Raw genomic sequence first — 16,967 nt, 5'->3', positions numbered from 1 at the left:
GGAGCAGGCTGTCCCCCTGCAGCCCATGGGTCCCCCGTGGAGCAGATCTCCACGCTGCAGCCCCCCTGTGGCTGGAGGAGCCCCCGGTGGAGCAGGTGGCTGTGGCCTGGAGGAGGCCGCGGCCTGTGGAGAGCCCCCGCAGGAGCAGGCCCCGCGCTGGACTGGAACAGGCTGTGCTGAGCCTGCTTTGCCCGTGACGCTCCTTGGGGAGTGATCTCCCTGTCCTTCTGGCAGCCCTTGAGCCCTTTCCAGCCTCTTTTCTCCCCTTGGCGTTGGAGGAGGGGCAGGGAGAGAGCGCTTGTGCTGGAGCTCAGCTGCCCAGCTGAGGAAAACCACCACGCTTTGCTCTCTCTTGCCGCTGCTGCAGCACGCTGGTAGCAGCCAGCAGCGTCTGTTCTTCGAGCCTCAGCAAGCCCACAGCATCTTCCTTGAAGGGATCCCTTTCCTTCACGCCTGCCAGGCGCCGCCTCCAGAGGCTGAGGGCTTGTGCCCCGTTTGCAAGCGCTTGCTCAGTGCCCCCTTCCCCAGAGAAGGATCCCAGCTGCTTGGCTTCCCTGCCCTCTGCTGCCAGGCTCCCGCAGCTGCTATCCCAGCAGCGCAGCAGCCAGCTGACAATGTGCTCGCCTGGAGGACAGCTGCAATCTTGTCCCATGGCTCGCAGCTCGCCCAGGGATGGGGATCACCTGCTTGCTGCTGCTTTGCTCTCTGCTCTCCTTTCCAACAGCCTCCTGTTCCCTGGGATGGCCCTACCTTGGGGGAGCCTGCCTCGCCTTCCTCTTGCTCCTTCCCCTTCTTGGGAGGACTTTCTGCCCTTCCGAAACGAGATGACTTCTGCATGCATTCCTTCCCCTCGTGTGTATTGGCGCCTGAGACAGCACCGGGGTAGTCCCCGGAGCCAGCTCTTAGGGCCTGTGCCAGGCTTGGAGGGGCTGCAGGGAACATGCCAGGGGCTCGAGGGGCTGCAGGGCGAGTGACAGGGCTTTGAGGGGCCTCAGGTCCCACCGCAGTGGTTGAAGTCGATGCAGGGAACATCAGAGTTGTTGGAGGGGCTGCAGGTACAATCCCAGGGCTTGCAGGGGCTGCAGGCTGCGTCACAGCTTTGCATCAGCTCAAGACGCATTTTCCTAGAACCAGACATTTCCTCCTGAAGGGGCGGAAGAGCATGGAATGGTCTTCCAAATGCAGAGAGCAGACCCCGGCAAAGGTACAGCTGCTGCTAGGAAGTACCTCAACTTTTTTTTTATTTATTTCTGGTTGTTAACATTGTTTCACAACAACAGATGCAAAGATGGATCTTGAGCTGAGGGCAAAGGTGACCTTGGATCTGAAGCACACAGGCATTCGCTAACGTCCCCCCATCCGGAGTGAATGCGCAACGACTCGGAAGGAAATATAAAGTCCAAACCAGTGCGTTGTGATAAGGAGAGTTTAATAGGGTAGAAAAGGAAGAGAAACAAACAAAATGATAAGTAATGATATGAATAATTAATAATATATCAATATATAAAAATATTTAATACTATTAAATACGAATACTTATAATTTTATAATAAGAAAACAATGCCATACTCTACAACACAGTCAATAAAGTGGATTTAATGAAATAAATAATAAAACCAACAAATTAAATGAAAATTAACAAATTTAAATTTAATAAAAATAAAACCCATTTTTCCCACAACAATGAATTCCTATCCCCATCATCACTTCCCATCCCACTGATCATTTCCTATCCCAGCCACCTCCCATTGCTGCTCCCAAGGCTCAATTCCCAACTCCCATTCTTCCATCCATCCATCCATCCATCCATCCATCCATCCATCCATCCATCCATCCATCCATCCATCTTCTGCCGTCCGTGCTGGCCATGCCCACATCCATGCACGGCCTGAGCATGGGCAGCGGGAGCGGGCTGCATGAAATCCCCTTGGCATCCCAGTGCAAGAAGAGCTGCAGGCAGAGGCCTTGCTGAGTGACCACGTAAGGAGAGGAATTTAATCCAGAAGGCAGGAAAGAAGAGCAATGCCCTGAAAGAAGAACCAAGTCTTGTCTCTCAGCCCTTTGGTGTCCCAAGCAGCAGTTGCCATGGGCAAGCTTTCCCAGCCCAGCCGCTGCCAGCATCTCCCCAGCTTCCCATTGCCACCTTCCTCGGTGAGCCACGCATTTTCCATTGCCCCCGTTGCCCATCCCTGAGAGTGGCAAGCTCATCCCCCAGCTCCAGCACGAGAGAGGGGAGAGGGCAAGCGAGAGGGGCAAGGGCTGAGGAGCGTGGCTGAAGCTGGAGCAGGTGCCTGCAGAGGTCTCTGTGCCTGCCTGGGTGCTGCGGGGGCCGTCGAGGAGAAGCCCGAGGTCGGTCACGGGTAGCCGTAAGAGTAGGCTCTGGCGTGGTCCTTCTGCCGCTGCACGAAGAATTGCACGGGGCCGATCTTCATCTGGTGCGCCGCCCGCTGCCGCTCCTCCTGGGCCAGCTTCTTCAGGCGCTCCCGCTCGGGACGCTGCTGCGGCGTGATGGGCACCGACTCCTCCAGCGTCTTGGCCCCGCTGGCCTGGGGACAGAGCCTGTCCTGGGGCCGCACGGCACGGGGCTCCCCACTCGGAGTCTCTGGCAGCAGCCGCGCTCTGCGGGGAGCTGGTGCCGCTGCTCCTTGCCCCCCTGCAGCCCCCGGGCTTCGCGCTCTCTTCACCGGTGCCGTGGTGCTGTTGATCGCCAGCTGCTGCCCGCTGCTGCCTGCTTCCCTGCTGCTGCCAGCCACCGTGCTGCTGCCACGCGTCTTCCCCTGGCACGGTCTCTTGCGGCCTTGGCCAGCCTGGCCCAGCAGCATCTTCCTCTCCTTGCGGGGGGGGTTCTCTGTCGTCGGCCTCCTGTGCTGGCAGCTCTGCGCTGTCCCGGGGGTGCTGCTGGGCGCGGGGCGCTTGGCCCCCCGCTCGGTGCCGGTGGACGCAGGGGCAGCCAGGGGGCTCTTGAGGGGACCCAGGGGGCGTTTGGGCAGGGGTCTCCTATGGTCACTGCGGCCCTTGGGGTTGGGGCGTTTCTTGGGGGAACTCGGGGGGGATTTGGGCTGGGCTCTACTAAGGGCACTGAGGACCTGGGTGTCAGGGAGGCTCCTGGGGGGACTCAGGGGTGGACTGGGTAGGGGGCTCCTAAGCGCACTGGGCAGGGGACTGGCTGCAGGGCTGAGGGGGGGGCTCACTGCTGGCACGACGGGGGACTGCAGTGACAGCCCACCCTCAAGCTTCTCGGGGCGCACCCCAGGGCTTGAGGGGACCTCACCGAGGGCTCCTGTGGCTTCCAGTCCCTGCGTGCTCGGCTCCTCGATGTCCTCGCAGAGGTCGGGCAGCTGGGAGAGGAAGCGGCTGAGGGCAGGACTGCTGGGCAAATCGGGGAAGGCGTCCTGGGGCTCCACGGCATCGAGCCAGCTGAGCAGCTCCTCCATGTCGGGGATGGGGATGTCCAGGTGGGCCAGGAGCTCGTCCTGCACGTGCTGCAGCTGCTGGCTGTCCCCTGCCAGCTCTGGAAAGGCCTCGGCCAAGGCATCGGGGCCCAGCTCGGGCAGCTGCGGGGGCTCCTCAGGCACCTGCGGGGCTGTCGCCGCTGAGGACCAAGCAAGAAAATCCCCCAAGACGGGCGATGTCAGCTTTCCCGTGGCCCCTGGGTGTGGGGCCACAAGCGGCCGGCTGTGCCAGCCCCAAACTCACCGTCGGGCGTCGCCGTCTGGGTGCTGGCGGTCCTTGGAGCCTGGGCAGGCTCGGGGGGAGTGGGGCCGGGCAGCGGGGGCCCCTGGTCCTCGCTGAGCCCCACGGCGTGCAAGCAGGGCTCCGGCAGCTGCCCCCGGCTGCTGCTCAGGGTGCGGGGCGTGGGGAGCGCCTGCCCCCGCAGCGGAGGCCCCGGGACGAGGGGTGGCGGGGGGTTGCGCTGGGCGGGGGCCTGCAACAGGCAGGTGCCTGCGGGGTGCAGGAGCTCCCCATGGAGCACGGCCCTGGGCCCCAGCCCCAGCGCATGGTGGGGCACCAGTGTCCCCGCCACCATGGGCTGTCCCCACTGATGGACGGGGGCACAGGGAGGAGCGGTGTGGGGGAGCTGCCCCACGGCGGGGAGCTGCACCAGCTGCAGCTGGTGCCCCATGGTTGGGAGCTGCACCAGCTGCAGGTTTTGCCCCACAGCGGGGAGCTGCCCCCCAGCAGGGAGCTGCCCCACGGCGGGGAGCTGCCCAAGCTGCAGGTGGTGCCCCTGGGCTGGGAGGTGCCCCCCAGGTGGCAGCTGCACCCCGGCGGGGAGCTGCAGCACCTGCCCCTGGACCCCCGGCACCACGTGCCAGACGGTGGCCTGGGGCAGCGCGGAGGGGAGGGTGGGTACCTGCAGGGGCTGCAAGGGCAGCGCCGTCGCTCCGGGGAGGGAGGGCAGCAGCCAGGCAGCCACCGTTGGCGGCACGGCTGGGACGACGAAGGGGGAGTTTTGCGTCTGCGCAAGCCGCAGAAGCCGTCTGGGGAAACCCTCTGTGGGAAAAAGGGCGCTGGGCTGAGCTCTGGGGCGCTGGGCTCGCCAGCAGGGCCGCAGCCCCGGGAGGAGCGGGAGCCGGCTGCTGGACCTGCCATGGTGGCTGGAGAGTGGGGCGGTTGCTTGGGGAACCCGCGCAACGGCCGTTCCGTCCCAACGGCTGACCAGCCCCTCGCCGACATCTTGGGGAGGACTGCAGGCTTTGGAGCCAAGCAGGCTGCCCAGCGCAAGACTTGGCCATCCCCAGCAGGCTTGCCCTCCCACGCAGCACTTGCCATGCCCACCACGCTTCCACACCGCCTCTTGCCCGTCCTGAGCATTTCCCAGCCCAGGACCAGCTTTCATCCTCATGGTCATTTCCCATCCTGACAAGCTCACAAGATAACAGATTCCCATACAAAAGATTTCCCATCAACACAAGCAGATTTTTCCCTTCATCCAAAGAGATCTCGTCCCAAAGAGTTCCCCTCTCTTGGAGGACTTTTCCAAGTATTTCCTTCCCCAGGGAATGGTACCCACCCCATTCAAGATTTCCCATCCCAGTACTTTCCCATCCCAGGAGCCATTGCCCATCCCAATGCTTTTGCTTCCCAATGCTTTCAAACCCCGGGCACATTTCCCATCTCTTTCATTGCCGAGCCCAATGCCTTTCCACCCCAAGGAAGTCTTCCCAGCCCAGCAAGGATTTCTCGGCGCACTCATCCTTTCCCAACCCATTCCCATTTCCCACTTTCACCATCCAACACACAGCTTGGCCAGCCCACAGCTCTAGAGAGGGATTGGGACGATGCTGATAGACACAAGGTCACGGGGATTTGCTGTGCTGACGATTGCTCTTTCTTACAGATCAACACAGATCCCCAGTCCCAAGGGCGCCAGGCAGAATCTGGCCAATATGTAGATTCAAGGCTCTTCCATTTCCTACCGGGAAAGAAAGAGATCTGTGCGTTTCTCTCTCTCCACCTCCAGAAAAAGAGAGGAAGGGGAGAGCGCTAATGAACAGGAGCATGCTCAGCTCAGCCACCGGCATGGAGGCTGCCCGCTCCTCAGCACCTCGAAGCAGCAGCACCTTCAAGTCTCCTCCTGCAGCAGCAGCACATCAGTGTCTCTTGTCCCACCAGCAGGACAGTGGCGTCTCCCATTGCACCATGCCGACCTCCACGCCTCGAGTGCCAGCAGCAGTCCTCAATGCGAGCTGGACGCTCAGGGCACTTGTGGCCACCCACCTTTGTGAGCTCCAAGGCTGACAGGGACTCTCTGCTGAGCTCCCACGGCTCTCAGGCGTCCCGCTGGCAGAGCTTACGGCGCTAAGCTGACTGCCAGGAGAAAAGGCTCCCGTGAAATGGCTGCTCCACAACGCCAGGAGCAAGGTCTGCTGGGCTGGGGGTTCGCAGGGGAGCTCGGCCTTGGGCCTGGCAACTGCGCCTGGGAGCCAGGGATTGCCTTGGCATGCAGCTGGACACCTGGGCCTGAGAAAGCAAGGTCTCTTTCAAGACGCTTGGCACCATCGTCACCCAGTGGCTGTCTCAGGGCGACGAGAGAAATGCACAGCATCTCTTGCTGCCCTGCAGTGCTGCTGTCCTATGCCCTTGGGTGTCTCCGGGATAGAAAAAGGGACGGATTTTGCCCCCAAACCCAGCTCCTTTCTATCAAAAGCATCACATCCTCCTCTCTTTCTTGGATTTGGCTATGACTTTAGGAATCCCTGCAATCCCTGCAGCTGTGTCCCCTGCCAGCTTCTTGTGTGCCCCAAGCATCCTCGCTTGCAGGACACTAGAAGATGGAGAAAAGGCCTTGCCTTAGTGGAAGCACTGCCCTGCAGGAGCTCCAGCATGCCTCTTAGCAGCACGCTGTAGCCCCCAAATGCCCCCGAAACGGCACATTTCAGCTCCTGGGAAGGAAATGAGCTCGGTCATTGTGAGCTACCCGCTCAAGGCCCTGCTCTTTGGTCCAGGTGTCTCTGAGGCAGTACTGGAAATGAGTTCTGTTGTGAACGTAAGAACGTAACATAAGAACATAAAATAACATAACATAGAAAAAATAGATAATAACATAACGTATCATAAGAACATAAAACAAGAACAACTATCATAATGTGGTCTGCTAAGATCTAGGAGAAAGCAGAAATCCAGCAATGCTGTGTTTCCTACTCCTCAAAACCAATTCAGCTGACAACTATGAATGCTTCCAGCTGGAAAAAACTGGAAGAATGAAGTGGAGGACTCCTTGCCGTCACTGTGTTTCTGGAGCACACCTCTACCTTTCCGCCCAACAAGGGCGGAAAATTCCCAATTATCTCTTGGGAGATAATTGCAGAACATGAAAAAACATGACCAAAGCCAGAGGACCCATCTCCACAACAGCACGATAAATAGAAAAGACATCTCTAGATGCAGACCCCAGAGCTCCAGTTCACTATGTCCCGCTATTGGAAGTTATTTTTTAGGCTTTGTTTTTAAGGCCACTGGCTGCCTCCTCCCTTATGCTCCCCATTGTCCCTGTTGTCCTGTCTTTCTCCTGCATTGCTTCCTTTCCTTGCTGGACCTTGCTGAGCTCTTTCATGTTGTGTTGTATATCTATGTATGAAGGCAGGATATCTCATTCTTTTACACTGCTGACTGCTACCCCATATACCTCTGCAAGTTTTCGTACAAGGGATTAAGACAAAAAGGCCTGTGCCTGGCAGAGGGAGCACTGAACGATGATCTAGCAAAGCAGTCGATCACAGACAGACAACACTGGCCCGGAAATCCTGCTGGAAAATTTGGTGTCCATGAAACTGAGACGGAAATTGGAACTTTCAACAAAACGCTGTAGGGTAGAAGTTGTTTTAGCTGAACATACTGGGCACATCTTTGAATGCAAAAGCTAAGGTCTTGCTTTGCTTACGTAAGGTCTGAGTGTTTCACCCAGCACTCCAGCATCCTCTCTTAAGTAGGGGAGGCAAGCATAAGATGCAGAAGTTGGCAGATGCACAGGATGCGAAGTCCTATCAGTAAAGAATTTCTTCCTAACATATATTAGAAATGTAACTTTTCAGTTGGAAGCTATTACTCCATGTCCTGTCACTCCAGGCCCTGATGAAGACCCCCTCCCCAGCTTTCCTATAGGTTGCCTTTAAGTACAGGAAGGCTCTCCCTGGGGTCACAGTAAGCTCACCTGTTCCCCAGGTGTCACAGTTAATTCCTGAGATAGGAATAATGACAAGGGTTAATCTATTGCAGATGATTTCATACAATAAGAGAAAAGCTTTTGTTGGAAAGCACAAGGGAGGGGGGAGGGTGGGCGAACGGCTCTGTGGTGTTTAGCTGCCGGCTGGGTTAAACCACACCAGTGGCTTTCCTTTAGTCGTCACAGTAGACTTGCTGGAGGTCATTTGTGTTGGGCAGTTACCACCAGAAAGCGTCCCCAAGCCAAGTCTGCATTTGCTTGTGTCTTCTGCAATCCCTGCAGCTGTGTCCCCTGCCAGCTTCTTGTGTGCCCCAAGCATCCTCGCTTGCAGGGCAGTAGAAGATGCAGAAAAGGCCTTGCCTTAGTGGAAGCACTGCCCTGCAGGAGCTCCAGCATGCCTCTTAGCAGCACGCTGTAGCCCCCAAATGCCCCCGAAACGGCACATTTCAGCTCCTGGGAAGGAAATGAGCTCGCTCAAGGCCCAGGTGTCTGTGAGGCGGTGTTGGCAAGGAGTCCTGTTGTGTGAGTCCGTTCTTTGTGGGTGCTCCGTCCCCACAAGGCTTGCTTTGGAAGGCCCAGGAGAGTCTTGTGGGCACTGGCCTGGGGTCCCAGGCTGAGCCAGCTGCTGCCTGGCAATCAGGGAGGCTCGCTCGGTGTCTTGGCTTGGGTTTGCGTGGCCAGGCTGTGGGAGCGGGGGGCTGCAGGGCTGTCCTCTGTGAGGAGAATGCAGCAGCTGCCCCATGGGAGCTCAGGGCCGCTTCCAGGAGGCTCCTTCCAGGAGGGACCCACCCGCTGCTGCCCAGAACGCAGAGCAAAAGGATGATGTTTGCGCCTGGGGGAGAGCCCATCTAAGAAAGGGAACAAAAGCTGCTGCCCAGCAGCGTCTGGCTCAGGGAGGAGTGGGAAAGCTCTGTGCAGCCCCCAAGGGCCGTGCAGCAGGAGGCCGGAGGTGCTCCAGGCTCCCAGCAGCAGTTCCCCTGCGGCCTGTGCAGGGAGAGGCCCCTGGTGGAGCAGGCTGTCCCCCTGCAGCCCATGGGTCCCCCGTGGAGCAGATCTCCACGCTGCAGCCCCCCTGTGGCTGGAGGAGCCCCCGGTGGAGCAGGTGGCTGTGGCCTGGAGGAGGCCGCGGCCTGTGGAGAGCCCCCGCAGGAGCAGGCCCCGCGCTGGACTGGAACAGGCTGTGCTGAGCCTGCTTTGCCCGTGACGCTCCTTGGGGAGTGATCTCCCTGTCCTTCTGGCAGCCCTTGAGCCCTTTCCAGCCTCTTTTCTCCCCTTGGCGTTGGAGGAGGGGCAGGGAGAGAGCGCTTGTGCTGGAGCTCAGCTGCCCAGCTGAGGAAAACCACCACGCTTTGCTCTCTCTTGCCGCTGCTGCAGCACGCTGGTAGCAGCCAGCAGCGTCTGTTCTTCGAGCCTCAGCAAGCCCACAGCATCTTCCTTGAAGGGATCCCTTTCCTTCACGCCTGCCAGGCGCCGCCTCCAGAGGCTGAGGGCTTGTGCCCCGTTTGCAAGCGCTTGCTCAGTGCCCCCTTCCCCAGAGAAGGATCCCAGCTGCTTGGCTTCCCTGCCCTCTGCTGCCAGGCTCCCGCAGCTGCTATCCCAGCAGCGCAGCAGCCAGCTGACAATGTGCTCGCCTGGAGGACAGCTGCAATCTTGTCCCATGGCTCGCAGCTCGCCCAGGGATGGGGATCACCTGCTTGCTGCTGCTTTGCTCTCTGCTCTCCTTTCCAACAGCCTCCTGTTCCCTGGGATGGCCCTACCTTGGGGGAGCCTGCCTCGCCTTCCTCTTGTTCCTTCCCCTTCTTGGGAGGACTTTCTGCCTTTCCGAAACGAGATGACTTCTGCATGCATTCCTTCCCCTTGTGTGTATTGGCGCCTGAGACAGCACCGGGGTAGTCCCCGGAGCCAGCTCTTAGGGCCTGTGCCAGGCTTGGAGGGGCTGCAGGGAACATGCCAGGGGCTCGAGGGGCTGCAGGGCGAGTGACAGGGCTTTGAGGGGCCTCAGGTCCCACCGCAGTGGTTGAAGTCGATGCAGGGAACATCAGAGTTGTTGGAGGGGCTGCAGGGACAATCCCAGGGCTTGCAGGGGCTGCAGGCTGCGTCACAGCTTTGCATCAGGTCAAGACGCATTTTCCTAGAACCAGACATTTCCTCCTGAAGGGGCGGAAGAGCACGGAATGGTCTTCCAAATGCAGAGAGCAGACCCCGGCAAACCTACAGCTGCTGCTAGGAAGTACATAAACTTTTTTTTTTTTTTTTTTCTGGTTGTTAACATTGTTTCACAACAACAGATGCAAAGATGGATCTTGAGCTGAGGGCAAAGGTGACCTTGGATCTGAAGCACACAGGCATTCGCTGATGTCCCCCCATCCGGAGTGAATGCGCAACGACTCGGAAGGAAAAATAAAGTCCAAACCAGTGCGTTGTGATAAGGAGAGTTTAATAGGGTAGAAAAGGAAGAGAAACAAACAAAATGATAAATAATGATATGTACAATTTGTAATATATCAATATATAAAAATATTTAATACTATTAAATACGAATACTTATAATTTTATAATAAGAAAACAATGCCATACTGTACAACACAGTCAATAAAGTGGATTTAATGAAATAAATAATAAAACCAACAAATTAAATGAAAATTAACAAATTTAAATTTAATAAAAATAAAACCCATTTTTCCCATAACAATGAATTCCTATCCCCATCATCACTTCCCATCCCACTGATCATTTCCTATCCCAGCCACCTCCCATTGCTGCTCCCAAGGCTCAATTCCCAACTCCCATTCTTCCATCCATCCATCCATCCATCCATCCATCCATCCATCCATCCATCCATCCATCCATCCATCCATCCATCCATCCATCTTCTGCCGTCCGTGCTGGCCATGCCCACATCCATGCACGGCCTGAGCATGGGCAGCGGGAGCGGGCTGCATGAAATCCCCTTGGCATCCCAGTGCAAGAAGAGCTGCAGGCAGAGGCCTTGCTGAGTGACCACGTAAGGAGAGGAATTTAATCCAGAAGGCAGGAAAGAAGAGCAATGCCCTGAAAGAAGAACCAAGTCTTGTCTCTCAGCCCTTTGGTGTCCCAAGCAGCAGTTGCCATGGGCAAGCTTTCCCAGCCCAGCCGCTGCCAGCATCTCCCCAGCTTCCCATTGCCACCTTCCTCGGTGAGCCACGCATTTTCCATTGCCCCCGTTGCCCATCCCTGAGAGTGGCAAGCTCATCCCCCAGCTCCAGCACGAGAGAGGGGAGAGGGCAAGCGAGAGGGGCAAGGGCTGAGGAGCGTGGCTGAAGCTGGAGCAGGTGCCTGCAGAGGTCTCTGTGCCTGCCTGGGTGCTGCAGGGGCCGTCGAGGAGAAGCCCGAGGTCGGTCACGGGTAGCCGTAAGAGTAGGCTCTGGCGTGGTCCTTCTGCCGCTGCACGAAGAATTGCACGGGGCCGATCTTCATCTGGTGGGCCGCCCGCTGCCGCTCCTCCTGGGCCAGCTTCTTCAGGCGCTCCCGCTCGGGACGCTGCTGCGGCGTGATGGGCACCGACTCCTCCAGCGTCTTGGCCCCGCTGGCCTGGGGACAGAGCCTGTCCTGGGGCCGCACGGCACGGGGCTCCCCACTCGGAGTCTCCGGCAGCAGCCGCGCTCTGCGGGGAGCTGGTGCCGCTGCTCCTTGCCCCCCTGCAGCCCCCGGGCTTCGCGCTCTCTTCACCGGTGCCGTGGTGCTGTTGATCGCCAGCTGCTGCCCGCTGCTGCCTGCTTCCCTGCTGCTGCCAGCCACCGTGCTGCTGCCACGCGTCTTCCCCTGGCACGGTCTCTTGCGGCCTTGGCCAGCCTGGCCCAGCAGCATCTTCCTCTCCTTGCGGGGGGGGTTCTCTGTCGTCGGCCTCCTGTGCTGGCAGCTCTGCGCTGTCCCGGGGGTGCTGCTGGGCGCGGGGCGCTTGGCCCCCCGCTCGGTGCCGGTGGACGCAGGGGCAGCCAGGGGGCTCTTGAGGGGACCCAGGGGGCGTTTGGGCAGGGGTCTCCTATGGTCACTGCGGCCCTTGGGGTTGGGGCGTTTCTTGGGGGAACTCGGGGGGGATTTGGGCTGGGCTCTACTAAGGGCACTGGGGACCTTGGGGTTGGGGCGGGTCTTGAGGGAACGCTGGGGGGGTTGGGGCAGGGCTCTCCTAAGGGCACTGAGGACCTGGGTGTCAGGGAGGCTCCTGGGGGGACTCAGGGGTGGACTGGGTAGGGGGCTCCTAAGCGCACTGGGCAGGGGACTGGCTGCAGGGCTGAGGGGGGGGCTCACTGCTGGCACGACGGGGGACTGCAGCGACAGCCCACCCTCAAGCTTCTCGGGGCGCACCCCAGGGCTTGAGGGGACCTCACCGAGGGCTCCTGTGGCTTCCAGTCCCTGCGTGCTCGGCTCCTCGATGTCCTCGCAGAGGTCGGGCAGCTGGGAGAGGAAGCGGCTGAGGGCAGGACTGCTGGGCAAATCGGGGAAGGCGTCCTGGGGCTCCACGGCATCGAGCCAGCTGAGCAGCTCCTCCATGTCGGGGATGGGGATGTCCAGGTGGGCCAGGAGCTCGTCCTGCACGTGCTGCAGCTGCTGGCTGTCCCCTGCCAGCTCTGGAAAGGCCTCGGCCAAGGCATCGGGGCCCAGCTCGGGCAGCTGCGGGGGCTCCTCAGGCACCTGCGGGGCTGTCGCCGCTGAGGACGAAGCAAGCAAATCCCCCAAGACGGGCGATGTCAGCTTTCCCGTGGCCCCTGGGTGTGGGGCCACAAGCGGCCGGCTGTGCCAGCCCCAAACTCACCGTCGGGCGTCGCCGTCTGGGTGCTGGCGGTCCTTGGAGCCTGGGCAGGCTCGGGGGGAGTGGGGCCGGGCAGCGGGGGCCCCTGGTCCTCGCTGAGCCCCACGGCGTGCAAGCAGGGCTCCGGCAGCTGCCCCCGGCTGCTGCTCAGGGTGCGGGGCGTGGGGAGCGCCTGCCCCCGCAGCGGAGGCCCCGGGACGAGGGGTGGCGGGGGGTTGCGCTGGGCGGGGGCCTGCAACAGGCAGGTGCCTGCGGGGTGCAGGAGCTCCCCATGGAGCACGGCCCTGGGCCCCAGCCCCAGCGCATGGTGGGGCACCAGTGTCCCCGTCACCATGGGCTGTCCCCACTGATGGACGGGGGCACAGGGAGGAGCGGTGTGGGGGAGCTGCCCCACGGCGGGGAGCTGCACCAGCTGCAGCTGGTGCCCCATGGTTGGGAGCTGCACCAGCTGCAGGTTTTGCCCCACAGCGGGGAGCTGCCCCCCAGCAGGGAGCTGCCCCACGGCGGGGAGCTGCCCAAGCTGCAGGTGGTGCCCCTGGGCTGGGAGGTGCCCCCCAGGTGGCAGCTGCACCCCGGCGGGGAGCTGCAGCACCTGCCCCTGGACCCCCGGCACCACGTGCCAGACGGTGGCCTGGGGCAGCGCGGAGGGGAGGGTGGGTACCTGCAGGGGCTGCAAGGGCAGCGCCGTCGCTCCGGGGAGGGAGGGCAGCAGCCAGGCAGCCACCGTTGGCGGCACGGCTGACACGACGAAGGGGGAGTTTTGCGTCTGCGCAAGCCGCAGAAGCCGTCTGGGGAAACCCTCTGTGGGAAAAAGGGCGCTGGGCTGAGCTCTGGGGCGCTGGGCTCGCCAGCAGGGCCGCAGCCCCGGGAGGAGCGGGAGCCGGCTGCTGGACCTGCCATGGTGGCTGGAGAGTGGGGCGGTTGCTTGGGGAACCCGCGCAACGGCCGTTCCGTCCCAACGGCTGACCAGCCCCTCGCCGACATCTTGGGGAGGACTGCAGGCTTTGGAGCCAAGCAGGCTGCCCAGCGCAAGACTTGGCCATCCCCAGCAGGCTTGCCCTCCCACGCAGCACTTGCCATGCCCACCACGCTTCCACACCGCCTCTTGCCCGTCCTGAGCATTTCCCAGCCCAGGACCAGCTTTCATCCTCATGGTCATTTCCCATCCTGACAAGCTCACAAGATAACAGATTCCCATACAAAAGATTTCCCATCAACACAAGCAGATTTTTCCCTTCATCCAAAGAGATCTCGTCCCAAAGAATTCCCCTCTCTTGGAGGACTTTTCCATGGTTTTCCTTCCCCAGGGAACTGGAGGGGAGCTCGGCCTTCAGCCTGGGAACTGAGCCGCTAAGTACCTTTCTTCCACTTCTAATTAATTAGTGCTATGCTCTCAATATCTGCTGCACAGGTATATCTTTCCTACCTGGTACAATCTAAAAGATCTCAAACGTCCATACATCTCCTTCCCTCAGTCCTCACAGCAGGCTTGCTCATGGTAATTTCTGTTGAGCAGGACGTGACAAAACCCTCACAAGAGGCTGGAAAGTGTAGCTCTGAGGTGAGAAACCCTGCCCAAGCACGGGTTTTACCCCATAAATATGTGAAGAGAAAGTAAATGGACACTTTTCTGCCCCACATGCAGACAGGTTGTTAATGCTGTTGCTGCATGCAGTGACTTTGGGTGGCCCCAGCTGCCTCCTCTTTTATTCCCAAGTGGTGGTGTCACAGTTAAAGAGAAAGAAAAAAAAAAGAAAAGAAAAAATATATACAGCTTTTAATGGCAATGGACAACACTGAGTTATTTAAAATAAAAACACAATGGGAAAAACACAACTGGCAGGAACAAACCAAATCGAACGCAACAAAAAAACAACAGCTCCAGGAAACCACGTGCGTGTGACCCCCTCTTTCGACAGGGCAGGGGGAGCAGACCCAATCTCGCTATAAATAACCCCAAAATCGTTTCACGGGGGGAAGCTGGGAGCCCGTCTCTGAGCCATCAGCAGGTGCGGGAGGCGGTGCTGCTCAGCAGCAGGGCCGTTCCTCGTGGGTCACAGAGTGAACCCAGCATCAGGCGATGAAATCCAGCGGTCTGTTGAAGCCTCCTTTCCTGTTCATGTACTGCCTGCGGTGGGAGGAAGGGAAACAACATCAGGAACCGAGCTGGGAGCACCAAAACCCCCGGGGGCTCCCAGCTCTGATCCAGTGGCAGCTTTCCAGCGCAGAAAACACCTGACAGGGGTTGTGACAGCACAGAGAAGCCACAGGGAATTCAATTCCCCACCCATTTGTGCAAACGAAGGCACAAAAAAAGCTCTGCCCGACCTTGCTGAGACCCAACGTGTTCAACTGGGGGCTGAAGCCTGGCCCTGCACCTTCTGGAGACTCCGTACCCTGGCTGCCTTGCAGATAACAGGGTTAACGGAGTTAATGGGGTTATTTAGTCAAAGAAGCAGGGGAGCCGAGCTCTGCCCTGCTCTAGCTGCCTCCAGCATGTCCTGTTCTTGTGCCACGTGCTTGTGCGCTCTGTATCTTTCCGTTTTTGTGATTTTAGTGATCAATGTGAGACCTCTTACTTCTGCCAGCCAAAATGTTTGCCTTTACCCCAGGCAAAAGAAGCCAGATCACCCCCTGCTCATGCCTACAGACAGCAGCTTGGATTTAAGCTTCCTCTGAACTGCTTTACCTCGTAAACAAGGTTAGTTTTTATCAGAAAAGCATGGCAATTCGGTGCAGTTGCCACAGCACAGCGAGCCTCCCAGCGTGCTGAGACACAAACCTGTACTTCCTCTTCTGTGACACGTTGATGGCGTACGCGTTCGCAGCACCGTCGACTTTCTTCCCCTGAAAGAGAAGGGAAATGGTCAAAAACCGAGTGCGCCACCTGGAGCCTACCAGGGAAAGGGACAGCACGCGCACAGGAGGGATGAGGGCAGTTAACACAGAACAAGTTTTAAAAAAAAAACATCAGTGCCAGAGCTCTGGGCTGTGAAGGGCAAGCCCCACACACAGTTTGGGTGTTCTGACAGCAGGGGCTCGTGCTTGGGTGTACAAACATCACAGGAATGAGCCCGGTGCTGCAGCTGATCCCAGCCTGCACTCACTTTTGTCGTGTCAAACGAGGCAAATCCCATCATTTTCATCATCTCGATTTCCTCTTCTGTCTTGCCTTGCAAATCTTCCTCTGAAAAGGCAACGAGTTATCAGAGTTCACCTCCTGCAGCCATAAGAATCAACCAGGAATAAAGAATATTTCTGTGCTGGCCACAATCTAACAGAGCCAGGGGTGAGCTAACACACCAGAACCCTGCCTTTTTACCCGTGATCTGGCGCTCCTTGCCCTTGGAGTCCTTTATCTCCTTCTTCTCCTCATCTCGCCTCTCCTTCAGCCGCGGCGGGGAGGAGGAGCTGGATCTGTGCCGCCTCGGCGACCTGACGTTGGAACACACACAGGGCTCAGCTCCACGGCTGCAAGAGGGTTCAGGGAACATCCCTGCACCACGCTCCGCTCCCTCCCAACAGTGACGCCGGCACCAAGAACCTCTCCCCTCCGTTTTTTGCCCTTCTTCCCCCCCTCCCCCCATTTTCTCTCCCTCACCTGGACCGTCTCCTGTGTGGGGACCGAGACCGGCTCCTCCTCCTGTCCCTGTCCCGGGACCGCGACCTCTCCCTCCTCCTCCTCTCCCTCTCCCTCGAAGTGGACCGCGAGCGCCTGCGGTCTGCGGGGAGGCACAGCAAGAGAAAGGCGGCTCCCCCTTCACCCCTGCACCGCCACCGAGCTTCTCTCCTTAATTCCCAGCCACAACCCCCCCCAAAGACCCCATAAAGCTCCCCAAATCCTGCAACCCCCCAACCAACCCCCCCTTTGCCCCCTGAAGACCTCCTAAATCCCCCCAACCCCCCTTAAACTCCCCCAAAGTCCCCCCAGACCACCCCCTAAAACTCCCCAGGCCCCTCCTAACCCCCTGATCCCCCCATAACCCCTCCAGACCCCCCCCCAGATCCCCGCAAGCCCCCACAGATCCCCATAACCCCTTCACACACACCCAGACCCCCAGACAGCAGCACCCCCTGCCCACACCGAGCCCCTCACCACCTCCAGGCACTGCACCCGCACCCCAGGCCCCCACCCGGGCTCAGGGGGGCCTCAGGGGGGCTCAGAGGCCCCGCCCGGCCCCACCGGCGCCCCCCGGGCCCGTTCCCCGCAGCAGGCCCCATAGGGACGGGCCCTGCACCCCCTTCACCCCCAGCCCCCAGAGGCCTCTCCCCACGCCCCCAGGGCCTCCCCCCGGTGCCGGTGCCGGTCCCGTTCCCGGTGCCTTCCCCTCACCGCGCCGCGGAGGCGAACGGGAGCGGCTGCGGCCCATGGCGCCGCCCGGCGGGCCTTCACTTCCGCCCGCACTTCCCTTGGCTTCCGCTGTCCGCCGCGTTCCGTGTCCCCCCCGGCTCCGTCAGGAAACGGCGCCCGCACGCTTTGGTTCCGCCGCCAACACGGTCCGGGGGGCGGTT

At 59.7% G+C, this 16,967-nt stretch overlaps 3 protein-coding genes across 4 annotated transcripts; all 3 read right to left on the bottom strand.

The window, feature by feature from the left end:
* Positions 1 to 1,676: 1,676 nt before the first annotated feature.
* LOC139999337 (uncharacterized) lies at positions 1,677 to 4,966 on the bottom strand. The gene is made up of 4 exons (XM_072027159.1): positions 3,697 to 4,966; positions 2,685 to 3,592; positions 2,314 to 2,546; positions 1,677 to 2,027 (listed from the first exon to the last, which is right to left on the bottom strand). The coding sequence occupies exons 1-3, from the start codon at positions 4,889 to 4,891 to the stop codon at positions 2,355 to 2,357; spliced, it is 2,295 nt and encodes a 764-aa protein (XP_071883260.1). The 5' UTR covers positions 4,892 to 4,966; the 3' UTR covers positions 1,677 to 2,027; positions 2,314 to 2,354.
* Positions 4,967 to 10,167: 5,201 nt separating this feature from the next.
* LOC113840511 (uncharacterized) lies at positions 10,168 to 14,070 on the bottom strand. 2 transcript variants are annotated; one of them, XM_072027158.1, is made up of 4 exons: positions 12,459 to 14,070; positions 11,375 to 12,354; positions 11,004 to 11,236; positions 10,171 to 10,717 (listed from the first exon to the last, which is right to left on the bottom strand). In XM_072027158.1, exons 1-3 carry the CDS (start codon positions 13,651 to 13,653, stop codon positions 11,045 to 11,047), a joined length of 2,367 nt encoding a protein of 788 aa, XP_071883259.1. In that variant the 5' UTR covers positions 13,654 to 14,070; the 3' UTR covers positions 10,171 to 10,717; positions 11,004 to 11,044. The 2 variants fall into 2 exon arrangements, with proteins under 2 accessions (XP_038022965.2, XP_071883259.1); XM_038167037.2 differs by having other exon boundaries at positions 10,168 to 10,717; positions 11,004 to 12,354.
* A 145-nt stretch (positions 14,071 to 14,215) lies between these two features.
* Positions 14,216 to 16,936, bottom strand: SNRNP27 (small nuclear ribonucleoprotein U4/U6.U5 subunit 27). The gene is made up of 6 exons (XM_038167043.2): positions 16,789 to 16,936; positions 16,057 to 16,177; positions 15,778 to 15,890; positions 15,563 to 15,642; positions 15,238 to 15,302; positions 14,216 to 14,583 (listed from the first exon to the last, which is right to left on the bottom strand). The coding sequence occupies exons 1-6, from the start codon at positions 16,823 to 16,825 to the stop codon at positions 14,529 to 14,531; spliced, it is 471 nt and encodes a 156-aa protein (XP_038022971.1). The 5' UTR covers positions 16,826 to 16,936; the 3' UTR covers positions 14,216 to 14,528.
* Between the last annotated feature and the right edge of the window lie 31 nt (positions 16,937 to 16,967).

This window comes from Anas platyrhynchos, chromosome 23 (assembly GCF_047663525.1).
Source record: "Anas platyrhynchos isolate ZD024472 breed Pekin duck chromosome 23, IASCAAS_PekinDuck_T2T, whole genome shotgun sequence".
Classification (NCBI taxonomy): Eukaryota; Metazoa; Chordata; class Aves; order Anseriformes; family Anatidae; genus Anas; species Anas platyrhynchos.
Note: the sequence above shows the minus strand (reverse complement) of the source record. Positions and strands in the feature narration are given on the sequence as shown.